This window comes from Solanum stenotomum, chromosome 9 (genome assembly GCF_019186545.1).
Source record: "Solanum stenotomum isolate F172 chromosome 9, ASM1918654v1, whole genome shotgun sequence".
NCBI classification, from domain to species: domain Eukaryota; kingdom Viridiplantae; phylum Streptophyta; class Magnoliopsida; order Solanales; family Solanaceae; genus Solanum; species Solanum stenotomum.
This window is the reverse complement of record NC_064290.1, coordinates 5,842,173-5,859,443: the sequence shown is the minus strand read 5'-3', so window position 1 is coordinate 5,859,443 and position 17,271 is coordinate 5,842,173. Positions and strand designations below refer to the sequence as shown.

Genomic DNA, 17,271 nt, shown 5'->3' with positions numbered 1-17,271 from the left:
TTGCCTATTCAGCACAGAAGCATTATGAATTTTGCTTCTTAAAGTTATAGAGCTGTACAAAGCGTTTATAGAGAATAAAAGGCTTTTTTCGGCAAAAATATCTAGCCTCTAGGTTTACTCCATTGTGTGCTTTGCTGTCAGTAAATTACACTCGATTATCAGCTACAACCAACTCTCGCTCGTAATAAATAAGCCAAAAAATATGTCTTAAACATTATATCACAAGGGTTTATATACTCAATCATAAAATAGCAGCAACCATTGCAAGCCAATAATACAACATAAGCATAACAAGAAACCTAAAACTACTCATATTAAATGACTAAACTCTCGGCATGACCTTGATCCTACCATATAGAGCTACCAACAAAAACAAAAATCAAATTGAGAAATGTGTATTTAAATGAAAAGGGAATTCAAGGTATTTACCTCAACTATTCAGAAACCACATTGTTCATTTATCTGAATTCATATGAGTGCCTCTGGCTTGACCTTGATCCCGGCAGTTACAAGAATCTAAGAAGACTCCTTTGTCCATAATCGACTACATTTTCGCCTTAAAGTGGAACAAACATTCTAGTTCCATCATAAAGAAATGTGAACAGACTATGAAAATGAGGTACACTGACGCCAAACTTTTATTTATTGATAACTGTGATGTCTGGTCCAGCACCCCAATAGATCGAAATCCAGTCTTTTACAACAGGAAAAAAGGGTCCAGTCTTTTACTCCCCATGCAAATTGCAATGTACTTCCTAACCCCACTCCCTATCATATATGTTTTTCTTAGAAAAGAAGACAATATGGTTCAATTCAATCAAACAACAACACACCAAGAATCTACCAGAGCTACAGTAATTTTGTTAATTGTAAAACTTAAACTATAAGCATATAGCATACTGAAATTGACTTTTACTAAAATAAGTAGCTCTCTTGCTTGCAAGTACACATTTTAGAGAGAGTCAACATTCTTCACCTCAAACAACAACAACAGCATATCCAGTGTAATCCCGCAAGTGGGGTCTGGGAAGGGTGAAATTTACCCACACCTTACTACCTTTGATGGCTAGAGAGGTTGTTTCCAATAAAACCTCAAAAAGAAGTGTAATTAAAGTAGAGCTCAAAGAAAAATAATGACAGCAAAATAGCAAGATAAACAAAGAAAATTAGGTAAGAAATAGTACTAAAATGGAAGGATAAGATACTATGTGAATACTTGGTAAAACTGCTAACAAAGGAGAAGAGGAGACTAGCTCCCTGCCTCTCCCGTGTAAAAGTACTACAACACTCGTCTACCTACTACCCTTCTACTCTAATCCTCGACCTCCATACCTTTCAATCTAGCATCATGTCATCTGTACGATGTGTCATGTTTTGTCTAATCACATCTTCCCGGTTCTTCTCTGGGCTATAGCCAAACGCTTTCGCCTCCTTAGTGCCTCACGCATCTCCTCTTCACATGTCCAAACCACCTCAATCTCGCTTCCCTCATTTTATCCAATATAGAGGTCACTCCCATCTTGTCCTATATAACTTCATTCCTTTTCCTGTCTTTCCTAGTGCACATCCATTTGAGTATCCTCATCTTCCCTACCTTCATTTTCTGAACATGTGCGTTCTTGATGAGCCTTCACTCTACCTCATACAACTACATAGGTCTAACCAGTAACCACCACCACTCTATAGAACTTAACTTGTGACACATTTTTATCACACAGTACTCTAGACGGGCCTCCATTCCACCCACCCCACTCTAACACTATGAGCAACATCATCGCCAATCTCCCCTTTTTTATTGGATTATAAACCCTAGATACTTGAAACTCCCTTTTCTTCCATATCCGTTGTGATTTGATCTTCATTTCCCCCTCTGTCTCATGCATTTTGTCATTTCAGATATGCTTCATGAATTTTAAAAAATAATTTACTTAAAATTCACCCAATTTTAATTTGATCAGTAAATTAAATTATTAAAAAGAAAATTACAATCGATGAATGGAGGTCGGTATTTCACGATTATTTTGTAAAAAGATTGTCTGATGTAAGTCTATTTGCATTTTCTCGAATTTTGGTGCTAAAAATCAATCTACAAGGTCAATTATGCTAAAATTAATTAAAAAGATAATTTTATGGAGGTCAATTTATTTCATGAAAATAAATTTGAAGAATATAATTAACTTGGGTTGGTAAGTCAAAAAAGTCGGGTGAGTAAATTTATTTAATTGAGGTTATAGTTTAAAATTGGGCCAGTAATAAAATGTCATGTGAATTTTCAATAAAAAAATAAATAAAATTCAATAGCGATCTTAATCAAAGAACATAAGTAAATTAAACATATAATTAGAGAACATTTTGACCTTTTTCCAAAAAAATAAAATTACATAACTATACAAACTAAGAGGGATTTTACAGCTGGGTTAAACACATTGGTCACTCTATAATTTATAAGGAAAATTGAATTCTATAAATTAAAAATATTTTCTATCTTTTATATTACTTTCTATCTAAAACATCTTGAATGAGAGAAATATTTTACTTCTTGATAAGTGACCTTTTTTTTTCTACCAACGGCGCAGGAACTGCTTACGCATTAAAGCAAACTTGACATATACAATTAAAGAAAAGAGGTCTAGATGTCTATAGTGCCCCTTCATAAAAGGTGGTTATATCACTAGATGATTTTAAGGTAGCTGTATAAATCCTTTGTTGTTATAATGGCAATGTGTCACTGTTAACCAAAAAAAAGCACAGGAGAAAACGCCATTTGATGAGATAAATAACTGCCATAGAGTTAATTTCAGCAAGGAGGGACATACTTCTTCCTAAGATTCAAAATCTGAATGCAAAACCTTCTATATGAAGCAGACTGATCCTGATACAACACCGATGAGTATACATCTATCTATACACCATTGAAGACCATTATGTGCAAGTTGCAACAACAATGACAAGAGAGAATGAATATGTAAGTTCTTTCATAATGTAGCACTTTGAACTCTGCAGAGAGAAAAATTCCCCAGATGGACTTTGCTGAAGCAAATACTTCAACTTCCTTGGAGCAGAAGAATGATGTTGTAGAGAGTTTAAACAACTCCAAATTTTCAGGCAGAGGTGTGCATACTGTATAAAAGGTACTCAAAGCAATTACTTTATGCCCTTCTCTTTCCTGACTAATCCTTAGTAAGCCATCTACGGCCACGAACTTGGATACCACCATAGCTCTGATCACTGCTACTTTCTCCACCACTTTCTGCACTGGTATATCCAGATTTCCAACGATGCCTCTTTTTCCTTGAAGCTCCACTGTCACTAATGCTTCCATGTAAAAGCGGATCATCTATCCCACGTATGACCCTCCGTGCTGGAGATGATGTTGCAATGCAACTGTCATCCTTTGTTCGCTTCTCTTTCTCATGCTTCTTTATGTTCTGAGAGATCTTGTGCAATTTTTTAATTCCTTTTTCTACAGGCTCCACTGCTTGGGTTACCGTGAATTTCAAATCATTCACTATCTGTAGAAAGTATTTGTTAACGAACGGATCAACGATAACAGGGAGAAGGAATAAATAAAAGTGTCAATTGTTGCAGATACATGTTTTAGTTTTCCCAAGATAGTAGGTAATCAACATCATATACAGCAGTCAACTATATTAGTTAAAGTTCGTCTATAGGGTCCTTTCTATCCATTCCACTCTATCAAAGCCTATTTCCTTCCAACAGTAGATACTTTATTGTTTAACGCAAAATCTAAGATATCCAAAAATAGAGGATATTTGGATCTCACACATCTCAACACACTGATATACAAGTCTAGAGCCAACATAAAGTACTCTTGACAAACATCGAACCTTTATTTTTTTATTCCATGAGATTGTATGTCTTTTGAAATTACTACTGTCCAATATAATTTTAGATCGATATCTTACCCTCTTTACTATCTTCCTCTAAAGCACCTATGAACCGCTACATTTGGAGGTTTGCATAGTACATGGTGTCAAAACCGGCTCAGGTTGACCTGTCATCCTATCCTCTATCTGTGCTGCTTAAATCCTCTGTTAGATATGATCAGTTTTAATTTCACCAAATCCTTATGACCACACATCTATCTTAAATTTTGTAATATTTGTATCAGGTAATAAAAATGCTTATATATTTACAATATCCATCTTACAATATGACCTTTCAAGACCTAAGTGCATTCCCTGTCATACAGCTTTATTAGTCTCACAACTGTTTTATATAACCTGCATTTCACTTAATTATGCATCTTCTTATTGCGTAATGTTCCTGTAGCACTCCTCCATTTCAATCATCCTACGTATTACATTGTCATCTAACAATTCTCTTTGAAAGACTAAGCTTAAATATTTGAATTGGCTACATTAGGTGTCATAATCTTGTCTAATCTCACTTCTTCATTCTTTTTAAGGGACTAAATCTATAATGCATATATTTTTTCTTACTTCTACTACTCCTAAAACACATTACCATCTAGTTCCTATAATTCTGCTCCATTATTCCAACTTCTAGCCTACCTTTTCACGAGTTTCAACAATTAACACTATGATTTTTAAATAGATTGCACCATGGAACCTCATCATCTATACTATTGACTACCCCATCCACGACCAAGGTAAACAAGTATGGATAGGGGTAGGTGCCCGGCAATGCAGTTTGAATTATGAAAACATCCATATGAATTTTTGCTTTTTGGATTTAAAAATTACAAACCAAATAAGCTTGATTTGGTTCGGTTCTTTAGAGTTTGATTTCAGATTAATCGGTTTGGTTAGTACGATTTCGGTTTAAGCCTATAAGTTTGCTTCTTCTTCTTACAAATAAGGAACACCTCTAAATAAAGTATTCACGTCGAATTGCCTTAATAATTCATCTCTACTTCAGTCGCTGCCCAGCTTCCGCTATAGTGTTTTGAGCAAAGAGCAATAAGCGGTAATAGAAGTGAGTAGAGAAGAATGATAAATTTCCTTTCTGTTATCAAAGTTAAACTGGAAGCTTAAACACTATTCCTCCTTTTTGTGGGGATAAGGTAAGATGGTTTTACTAATGGCAGTACCAAGAAGTACTGCAAGTAAACAAGTTCCAAACCAGAAAATCTCCACAGTTACAGCATCAAGTTTTCCAAAAATTCCAAAAGGAAGGTTAAATTTAACATGCGTAAATGTAACCTTAGGACAACTAGTTTACCAACATGACCGAAGTATACAATTTGGTTGTACATGTTGTGTATAGACATATATTATATGTATATTTGGTATAAAGTATACACTACCTATACACTGTATATATTTTGTATACTAGATGGTCGAATGGTATTTGGCGTTAATTTTTTTCCGCCAACTAGTTTACCAACATGGCCAACATATACACTACATGTACTCTTCGGCTGTATATGCTGTATATAGGTATGTATTGTATATGTACATCATATATATATTTAGTATAAAGTATACACTACCTATAAACTAGGTATATAATTGTAAACTAGATGGTTGAATGGTATTTGGCTGTAAATTTCCCAAAATTAAATCATAACACTGCACCAAAATTCAGAATACGGAACCAAAAAAAAAGGATTTCGCTGTTACCCAAACTATGCCTACCCATAGGTATGGAGGAAAAGTTTAATGAATATTGCCATCACCTAATACCTTTCACAAGCTTTCCTCGTACTTAATTATATATATTCCCCTTTACTTCAAGGAGTTCAATTTAGAGGAATATCAAAGATCCAACCTTGAAGACCCTTGTGGCATTCCAGTTCCTCTGAATTCAAGTGTCCGATTTTCTAGTGCCTATGCCAAAAATCATCCAATTTTTTCTTAGAGCTTTGTTCCACTAATAGATCTTTGCTTCTATTCCATTTGGCTAATTGATAACTTAAAGATTCCTTCTTTCTCTTTTTAGTGAAAATTGATGATTAAAGATTCTTAAATAGGCAAATAAATTGGAACAGCCAAAAATGATATTACTATTAATATAGTTCACACGCTTCTATCTAAGAGTGCTCCAAGACTATTCTTAGCTTCATAAATTAAACTAACAGGTTGTCAACATCACCAACAAAGCTAGTCAGTGAGCTAGTTACTTAAGGAGAAAGTAATAGCAATCACTTTAGACATCACAGTAATTGGGTCATTTTCAGATGCACTGGAAAAAACAAATAATCACTATCGAGAATTCTTCATTTTTTTTTTATGACAAGGAAAACCCGCAGCCGCTACCCTTTGGGTGAGCACATGGTAAAACCCCCGCTCCTATGCAATAACTCGCAAACCACATAGGATTTTGTTTTCACTTAAGGTAGAAAAATAAACCTAAAATTGGCCAACCATGGTGACTGTGAGACAAGATAATGTCCATTGGGACATCCTTGAGACCGGGTATCCTTTTTATCAGTCTATCATTGTGTCAAGCATAGATCCTGCAACTTCTCGCACAAGCCAAGGAAAAGCATAACAAGATAACTCAGACCACTAAGCAAAACACATCTTCCAATCTCATACCAAGAACAAATGATGGAAGTGAGGAAACTGTCGGATAAACTAGGAAAATCAACAGTCTCCCCACATTTCAGTTGTCCAATACCACCGCAAAATTAACCAGAATCCAGATCAATTCCAAAAACTTAGCATTGGCAAGAGATATTAATTCACATAGTTGGAGCTGAACACAACACTGTAGGTTCAATGTCCCTTTTATTCACCCCTTGTCCCATGTTCTTATTTTGGATCAGATATTCCTATCTTTGACCGCTGTGCATGACAAAGTTCATGAATACTGAAAATAAATAGGAACTTAAGAGTTCAATCACAGGTACGATCATTGGGCCCTGCTCCTGCACTTGTCATTAATCAAAGCAGGAAACTTGATTTTGGACGTGAGGATATCTTAGAAAGTTAAGGAGCTATTCTGAAAATGGCAAACAAATTCTTTACTTTCAATATATTTCTGGGTAATAGCAAGAACGACATCAGTTGATTAACCAATATCGCGGTACATTACCTGGTATTAAAGAACAGAAAAGAGAAGGTGCAGAAAACACAATAGGATAAATTCCTTGGAATGTTCTCCCCAGAAAAACTATTTCACTCCCCAACTATTTATTCGTCATCTCTTTTATTGTTAACTCTCTCTCATGACACTAGGAGTATAAGCATCCGGATGAGACTTCAGTTGTCTCAACTTTGTAAAACAAAGTTGTGAGGTTTTGATACAGCTGCATGGAGATGCACATTATATAAGATAGCTCAAACCTTTTAGCAAAGAGAAAGAGACTTACATATTCTCGACCTCCGATAAAGACGTCCTTAACACTTTCTCTAATTGTCATTCCACCTTTAGTATCAACGTCAGGTTGAGGAAGACGTAATTTGGTTGGACGCTCACTGTCTCTAACTTCCTCGGGGTCTACTGGCAAGTCTGCAGACACATAATCCCCTAGAACAGCAACAGCCCCAGTATAGCGCTCTCCCATCAGCTCGTATGGCTTTGCTGGGAAGACATAGAGATGAACTACAGAAGCAACACCCATCTGTACTGGATAAATAAACAGAGCTGTGAAAGTCAAATTGTTGAAAAAATATCAAACATCCTTAGACAACTGATAAAAACTTTAAAATCATAACACTGCACCCGAATAGAATTTTAGAAATCATAAAGCAAATATTCTTGTAAGAATACACTACAAGTAATAAATGCACGCCCAATTCCAGAACAATTACCTCGATGCATATGATGAAATCTTGGATGCTGGATTCAAATTGCAAAGCTCCAGCTATTGGACTTCGAAACAAACCGAGGGTAGAGAGAAGAGCTATGGCCACACCTTGCCACCAAGTTAAGAATACAATTGACTTGAACGTTAAAAACTTGTACAGCGGCTTGATGTGAGATAATTCATCCTTTGTAATGGCATAAAATTGTACTAAGCAATACAGTGCCCATGATTGACTGAAATTTAAAACCACAGCTACATAGGGATACCTACAAAAAAGCAGAATTAAAGCAAGAGATAATATTAATAACAAATGGATCAGCCCAGTAAGCCAAGCACAGTACTGAAAGTTCTACCAGATTACAATAGTTTGTAGGAGTATCTGCCTTATGAATGCTCTGAAATTTTTATTCCACGAAATTTCATACTAATAAAGGAAGGTATTTTCCTACTATAGAGAAATGATATACAAAGGAGAGAGCTGTAAATAGATAAACTTGCAACTTTTGAGGCATGTGCAGTCACTATCCATAAAATAAGAGGTCTTTCTTCTTTATTTTATTTTTCTTCCCCTGAAAAGGCAATGATTGTAGCACAAAGGGAGTGCTAAATTTTCTGTACAAGAATACTAAGAGGTCTTTCTTACCCACAAGTCAACTTAAAGTCTCCTTCACAATAGACACCAAAAGCTTCAAGAATCACTGCTAAAATAGCAGTAAATGCTTTTATGATCATCTACAAAGAATATTTTGCATCATGTTAATCACAAGGAAAAAGATGAGCTCAGCTTTTATGTCCAAAGGAATATAAGATCTAAGTCAAATAGCATACTCACATATTGGACAATTCCAAATTTGATAACTTGGTACACCCACTGACCAAGTTTCCATGGCTTTAAAAAATAATTCATAGGAAAAAGATGTTTGACAACTCCCTTCTCAGAGTCATGCTCTAGTAGTGGCATCTTTGAAGCTGCACGTCCTTCCCTCTCCATAAATAGTATAGCCCTCTCCTCCCCACCTAAGTCACAAAATAAAATAAAAAATACAAAAAACAAAAAGTAAAAAGCAATAATTTTGTAAGTAATGATCAAAAACCATTTTTCAAGTAATCCAACATGTACATGACTTGTAAATAAAAACTTTCAACACGGTTTTAGTCTTGGCAATCTTCCATCGGCATTTTTCATGATCGGGACTACTAAGAAAGTTCAGGCAGCCAAGAAGGCATACCAACCCTTTATATCAAAGAATCAAATATGTAAGAGAGAAAAAAAGAAAATGATTCATTGATGGAATTAGACTCCAGTGATTCTTAGGGCTCTTATCAAAGAAGAACAGAAGAACACTTTACACAATCAAAAGTCCTCAACTTGCTAAAACAAGTAAACCACATATTTTCCTTCTATATGCAGTAAAGCATATAAGTTACTGTCCTGAATTAAGCAGCAAGTTTGTTGTTATAGTAAAGATAATCCCTGCATAAAACTCTGCATACACAATACTATGTTTCATTTCATGTAACATTATTTCCTGACTTGTCTGTTCCAAAAAGAAATAACACATTTCTATGTTTGGAAACAATTTAACTTTGAACTTCTTATTTTACCCTTAATGAGAACCACTACCGCAACACAAATGTCTTTGTAATAAGGATATAACCACACAAGTGTTGTGATATGTTTAAGACCGCAAGTTTCAAAAGTCTTATAACCACAAAAATGTTATGGCATGTTTAAGACCACAAGTTTCAAAAATCTTCATTTCTTTCTTAAACTCCATCTTGAATCAAAGCATGTCACACAAATTGGAATGGAGAGAATACATTCTAGTTGGTTGCATAAGAAAAGATAAATCTCCACATAACTAATGCAATATTTTGTGGCCACATCAGTAAAAAGGATCTCCACATAATTAATGCAATGTTTGGTTGGCAGTATAGTATGTATACACACATAACTTTCTTTTTTTATAACGGGGGTGCCTAGGTCAGCTTGCGCTATCTCAACTATGCCACCTAGAATCAGCATAGGAAGGGACGGACCCACATGGACCCTTATGAGTGCTCGAGCACCCATTACTTCCGACGCGGAACTCATATATTTATATAAACTATTGATTAAATTGGATAAATTAAAAAGAACCAACACGCAGGAACTAAAAGAGCCATTGGGTGCATTGGTTGCTACGGCGGGGAGACAAATCCTTGTTGTCTCACAATGCGGAAGATCGATACACACTTCTAACAGTTCTTTTCTTGCTTTCCTTTATTTGCTTTCTTCTTTTTACTTCCTTTTTTCCATTTTTATTTTGTTAATTTGTGTTTATAAATCAAAATATACAATTTATATGTTAAAAAAAAAAATTGGTGTAAGCAATAAAGATAGGATACATCATTTTCAAATTGGAACATCGAGAATGATTGTGAATAAAGTGATCTCTTTTTAAAAGGGAACAGTATTTATTGGAGTTTACTTATTACATATTTTAAGATCAGTTTCAAATAGTTACACACTAGGTAGTTGTAGTGACTATGCATTAGTGGAGTCGGATCCAAATTTAAATTTAATGGATTCAACCATAAATCTTACCACTGAAACCCATAACACTTTCCAAATTACATATTGGTTTAGAATTTAATAATTTTGAAATTTTGATGTTCTTTTAACTTATATATCTATGTTTTCTTGTCGAATGCCTATATCCGCTAAATATTAACGAGCACCCATTACTTTAAAATCTTAGATCCACCATTGAGCACAAGTATTGAATTACTCTGGCCACCAAGGTTTAGGCAGATGGGAAGAAATCATGTAGTGCGGTCTCCAAGGTTTTCACCCACTTCATTTACCATTGGACCAGACTCTTGTGTGCTACAACGTAACGTATACGGCAGTCTTTGTATTATTTTGGGAAAAAATGTGGAACAAGAAAGCACGTATCAGTAATATGTGAATAAGAGTAACTACTATAAAAATGTCCTTAAAGTGGATAATCATTGCATAAATATTAAACATATTGCTTTTTGATGACAATTAAACATATTGCTTTTCTCTTCAAGTAAATCCTTCTATTATTTTACTCTTATAACTGTTGTGTCCCGCCATCTTGTGGGTACCTTGACTAATTCCACGAAGTACTTACTACCTTCCACCAACACAAGTACCAGTTTTTGCCTCCGCTAGAATTTGAACCTAAGACCTCGTGATTCTCAACCCACTTTATTGATCACTAGGTCACACCCTTGAGTGCACAAATCCATCGATTGTTATCACAAGTTAACAATTTCTAAATTATTACTCACAACATTAAAAAAAATGCATTATAATACATAACTAGTATACGAACCAAACGACCCCTAAATTAAAATTTGCAAGATGGAGTATAAGATAAGAAACATAGCCATACCTAAGCAAGCAATAAGATACCTCCCAAAGCAGTACATAGCAAAGGATTCATAGCAATCTCGCAATATCTCAATGTCAACACTAATTGCTGGATGTACCAATGACACAAACTGTGAGAAAGAAATGATGCATTAGAAAATTCACAAAATATATTTTTGAACGGGAATATTTTCAAGTTGAGATAGACCAAATACTTAGAGCTGATCTTCAATAAGAATAAATGCCTCTAGGCAACTAAACATTAACTCTGTCAATGTCAGAACCCTAACTTTTTTAGAGAAACATCTTGTATCAATTTCATATCATATAGAATTTGTAGAAGCATGCAATGATGAATGTGAGAAATAGAACAACAACAACAACAAAATACCTAGTGAAATCCCACATGTGGAAGGGTAAGATGTACGTAAACCTTACCCCTACCTTTTGCGGGGTAGAGAGGTTGTTCCGATAAACTCTCGACTCTAAAAATGTGAGAAATAATGGAGAAAAATGATAACTCCCTCTGTTTCAATTTATTTGACCTACTTTCCTTTTTAGTCTCAATAAGAATGACTCGTTCCTTTTTTTTAGCAACTTTCTAATTTCAACTTTCCACACGACATGTTTCAAACTACAAGATTAAAGGATATTTTGGTATATTTAACATATCTTTAATTTAAAACCACAAGATTCAAAAGTCTTCTTTACTTTCTTACACTTCGTGCCAAGTCAAAATAGATCAAACAAATTGAACCGAAGGGAGTATTAAATAGTGTATCTATATTGTTACAATAAATCCTATTTATAGAAACTACATTACAATTGTTTCCACGTAAGATACTATATACAATCTTATTCTTATTCCTATTCTAACACTTCCCTTCAAGCCGGTGCATACAAATCATATATACCGAGCTTGTTATAGATGTAATTAATACCAGGATTAGTGAGGGACTTCGTAAAAATATCTACAAGTTGATCACTTGGCTTCACAAATTTTGTGACAATATCTTCCGAGAGTATCTTTTCTCTGACAAAGTGATAGTCAATCTCAATGTGCTAAGTCATCTCACAAAATGCCGAATTTGATGCGATGTGAATGGCCACTTGGTTATTGCATGCAAGCTCCTCCTGATTGATTGATTCCACCAAATTTTAGTACTCTGAGCAACTAGCTCACAAGCTGCTACAAACATTGCTCGATATTTTGCTTTTGCATTAGATCAAGAACCCACGCATTGTTTCTTACTCTTCCGGGACACCAAATTACCTCCTACTAAAACAAAATATCCGGATGTCAAACGTCTATCAAAAGGTGATCCTGCCTAGTCAGTGTTTGTATATCCAACGATCATGTCATGGCCTTGATCCTCGAAGAGAATTCCTTTACCTAAAGCTGACTTTATATATTGTAGAATGCGGAAAAGGCGGAATGACCTGAAAGACCCCTGTACTTGGCTCCTTTTGTTAGCTGGATCCTCCTACTCATCACTTTGCCAATCAAACCCTTAAACTCATCAAAATACAATATTTTAAACTCCTCTGACCATTGACCGAGCTTATGTGGCATTAATATTGGTGAGTTGGAAATATGCGTGATTACACGCGCTTAAAAGCGAGTTAAAACAATATTTTTCTTTTAAAAAAAAACAATTTAACAAAATTAAAAAAAAATCATCTTCTTCAACCCTCCTTCACCCACACCCACCCTTTCTTCTTCTCCACCAGCCCTCTCTCCTCTACCCCTCACCACATCCCTCACCTTTCTTCTTTCTCCAGCCCATTCTTCTTTCTCCGCCTCTTCTTCTTCTTTTTTTTAATACAAATCAGTAGCCTCAACTTCTTCTAAAATTTTCGTTTTTTAGGTTTGAAAAATATTAGTATCATTCTTTTATTAGTTGGTTTCAACGAGGAGATGCAGATAATGTGAAGAATGATTGTGACTATTGAAAATTTTAAAACTCCATTGATAAGTTTGAATAAGCTTAAAAAATAATAAATGGGTCTTGTGAATTTGTAAAATTACTTAAATTTTTTGATTGGGGTTCATTGAGTTTGTGTTGGTGAACTTGTAGTTGAATTTACAAGTTAAATCTAGAAGAATTTGATCTGATGGGTATGAATCTAGTGCTCAATTTGTGACCAAATATGAAGAAGATGACTATTTGAAAAGTTAAAGAAATTAAAAAATTGATTTATTTGATTTTTTAAAATTTTTTAGCACTTAATTTCGCATGTGGCACTAAAAATGATGTGGAATTTCACGTGTAATCGCGTCCATTACACGCACTCTGACCGGAGGAGAAAAGGGTTTAAAATGTTGTTTTCTGATGGGTTTAAGGGTCTAGTTGGCAAAGTGATAAGTATAAGGGTTCAACTGACAAAATGAGCCAAGTACAAGGGTCTTTCAGGTCATTCCGCCTACGGAAAATTACATCCTAATGACTTTGATAAGGAGAATCCATTAACTAACTTACAAAACTCATAGGAAAAGAAATGGCAGGTCTAGTTACTATGAGATAATTCAACTTATCAACCAGCTGCCTATGTCTTCTAGGATCACTAAATGACTCTCCTTCTCTCGGTAGAAGTTTAGCATTCAAATCCATAGAGTATCAATGAGTCTACATCTCATCATTCATGTCTCCTCAAGAATGTCCAAGACATTTTTGCATTATGAAATAACAATACCAAGTTTGGACTGAGCAATCTCAATACCTAGAAGATACTTTAGTTTGTCGAGGTCTTTAGTCTGAAAATGTCGAAAGAGATGTTGCTTTAATTTAGTGATATTATCGTGATCATTATCGATAATCAGTGTTATCAAAAGCACGCTTTAAGCGCGCTTAAGCCTTGAAGCGAGGCTCAAAACATGTTGAGCGCTTCGCCTCGCTTTATGTGCGCTTCAGTGTCATCATCAAGTAACTAAGACAAACTTTTTCTTGCCAATGAGCCTCTTATGAAGAAGTGACACTAAACAATTGATATTTCACTTCTTTTTTTTTGATATTGGTAACATTGTCTATTCCTCAAAAGTCAATATTAAAACTGTACTGGATTGATATTTCACTTTATCATAATTTTTTTCAATTTCTTTGGTCATATATTTGTCATTCTTGTTTATAGTTATATTAGTCTTGGACTAAACATATACATTTGTATTTTTTCTCCCTTTGCACCTTTTTTTATTAAAGCCCACGCTTTATTTGCGCTTTGCGCCTTTGATAAAACTGTCGATAATAACGATATGATCAACATAAACCATCAAATAAATACATAAACTTGGAGCAAAATGAAGATAAAACACAAAGTGATCAACTTCCCTATGAGTCATGTCAAACTCCTGAATTATTGTGCTGAACATCTCAAACCATGCTCGAGAAGACTGGTTAGACCATTAAGTGATTGCCCCAATCGATACACTAGGCTTGATGGTGTCTATACTCTATAGCCTAGTGTGTCGATTGTGCTGATCACCTTATGGTATGAAACAGGTTTGGATCTTGCCGAAAAAATGGAAGTGATCGGAAATCTATAAAAAATTATATAGGTAAGGTCGGAATTTCAGCATGACCTGACTGGGGGAAAAAATCTCAAAAAAAAATGGCTGAAAAAAGCTCACACGCCGGCACATGTGACAAACGCACCACCTGTATGTCAGAACTCTGGCAGGTGTATGATGGTGCATCACTGATTTTTTAGGGTTTGGTCACAGGTACCTTTTGGACCTTGTTGTGGTGTTAATTCTCATAAACTACTATCGTGGGTGGATGTGGTGCAGGTCAGATTTGAAAGTCACCGAAATGAAGGTGCAGTGATAGGCTTCTTTATCACAGAGATTTCTCATGAAATCTCCATGTTAGAAACAATGGAGAAAAATCTTGAATACACACATTGTTACAGTGAGCTCTATTTATAGACACTACATTATAAATCTTATTCCCATTCTAACATTAAATATATGTCTCATTTATTCAATTTAACCAAATACAGTCCAAAGCAAAACATCTTTGCTAATGAATGTTGTTATCTTATGTATAAAGAGATGAAAGGGACAGGTAAAAGAACTCATAGCTACTTATATAATCGAGAATGTTGTCCTTCTCTCCTTTCTATTAGCATTCTCAAATATATTCTTTTGTTTATCCAAACGAATGTTTTCAATTTTGAGGGTGCACTAATCTCTTGAATCTGGCACAAACAGTTATCACCCCACCCCAAACTACGTTCTCTTTTAGGTCCTTCAACCAATCAATATGACCCCACATAGCCGCTTTTGCTAAAACTAGAGCAGTTCTCCAGACAACTCGTTTTAGATCAACTTATAAGTTCTTGGCAGTCTATAGCTTATCGACTTCTATTTATGACCAATAAATATGGATATCTTTGCACCATATGTATTCCTTTTCTCCTCTATCCCTAGTAAACTTGACTCTTCCGATATTTAGGAAACAATAACCTTGAGAAGTAAGCCTCCTTTTCCCTTACTTTCTTTTCTGTTTTGGTGCTTTAATGTGCTTACTCAGTCGAACGGGTTAAAACATAAGAATATATATCCTTCTCTTTTATGCTTCAGAAATATAAGTGTTATTGAATGTGAAAGAGAACTAGAAGGGCANNCTTTGCACCATATGTATTCCTTTTCTCCTCTATCCCTAGTAAACTTGACTCTTCCGATATTTAGGAAACAATAACCTTGAGAAGTAAGCCTCCTTTTCCCTTACTTTCTTTTCTGTTTTGGTGCTTTAATGTGCTTACTCAGTCGAACGGGTTAAAACATAAGAATATATATCCTTCTCTTTTAAGCTTCAGAAATATAAGTGTTATTGAATGTGAAAGAGAACTAGAAGGGCACAATAGAACATATAGGATGTACATAAAAAGAAAAAACACGCTTAGAAATTCTTCATAAATCAAAGTTAAAACTTAACCAAAAACACCACAAAACCAGTAGATTGAAAGATGAAGCCTTCTTCCCTTATGAACAACAAAAAGACTACACTGAGCAGCTATAATAAAAGGTACATCCCACTAGTAAGGAACATGGGATAGCACAACTTGTGCTGTGCTGACCAGACATGTGCTTGTCACTGTATTTCTGCACTTCAATAGCCAGCAAAAGCAGACCAGCCTTTTAGCATTTGTTCCTTCTTTTTTACCCAATCAGCAATCAAAACCTACCATGTGTTCTCCATTTCTCAGATGCTTACCCGCCAAGGGCATTACAAAACTAGTTAAATCAAAATGTGGAGAAGCTAAAGAACTCACAGAACCTTCACCACAAAAGGGAAGGATAAAAAAACCCTCCTACACTTTTTATTAGTGATCATCTCAAAATTATGCCCAAAAAACACACTTTTCTTGTCCTTGCAGAAAGATATAGCCTATATGCTACTCCCACATTGATACAAACCATTACAATTAAACAAATAAATTTCTTTTCCAAACGAACTTACTGATTCAACTGCATAACAAGGCACCATCAAAATCACACCAATCAAAAACATTTGTTCCTGCAAAAAACAAATAAAAAAAAACCCCAAATGACAAAAAAATCAACAATTTATATACATAGAATTCTTAAACTGAGAAAACACAAACCTCAGGGTTTTTGTAAGAAGAGAGATGTTCAAAGAGGAGGTACATAGAGAGTGTGAGAGAGATGACAATGAATACTCCAGCAATTAGTGTTGCCCATACAGGAGGCGAGTAACTACTGAAAAGGTCATGAATGACCCGATTCAAATGCTCCGATCCTAACGATATTACCCCTTGCATCAGCTACGATTTAGGGGTTCGCCGGAAACCTTGATTTTCCCCGATGATCGGAGCTCATATGATTTTCTTCTCCGGCTGAATTGTTGTAAATATATTAAAATAATATTCAAAAAAAATTGAAGTTTAAAAGAGTTGAATTTTGAATTATTGGATTTTCCTAATTCGAGTTTTTTTTTTCGAATTTTCTGTATTTATGATTTTGGTCCCTTTCATTTTCTTCTGTTGTCAATTTGTCACCATCAAAGAACAGAATGGAATATCCGAGATCTTGAAGATTTTTAATTAAACGATAAAGACCCAAAAAAAACATGAAGTATCCAAATGTAATACTTCTTCCATCTTAAATTATCTGAGGTAATATTTAAAATTA

General features: G+C 34.9%; 1 protein-coding gene across 3 annotated transcripts; it reads right to left on the bottom strand.

Moving 5' to 3' along the window:
* Positions 1-2,733: 2,733 nt before the first annotated feature.
* LOC125876310 (protein LAZ1-like) lies at positions 2,734-17,014 on the bottom strand. 3 transcript variants are annotated; one of them, XM_049557459.1, is made up of 8 exons: positions 16,725-17,010; positions 16,580-16,636; positions 11,143-11,251; positions 8,571-8,755; positions 8,382-8,470; positions 7,743-8,004; positions 7,301-7,552; positions 2,734-3,512 (listed from the first exon to the last, which is right to left on the bottom strand). In XM_049557459.1, the coding sequence occupies exons 1-8, from the start codon at positions 16,899-16,901 to the stop codon at positions 3,171-3,173; spliced, it is 1,473 nt and encodes a 490-aa protein (XP_049413416.1). In that variant the 5' UTR covers positions 16,902-17,010; the 3' UTR covers positions 2,734-3,170. The 3 variants fall into 3 exon arrangements, 2 of the variants coding, with proteins under 2 accessions (XP_049413416.1, XP_049413417.1); XM_049557460.1 differs by having other exon boundaries at positions 3,211-3,508; positions 16,725-17,012; XR_007447482.1 differs by having other exon boundaries at positions 3,474-3,512; positions 7,301-7,557; positions 16,725-17,014.
* Between the last annotated feature and the right edge of the window lie 257 nt (positions 17,015-17,271).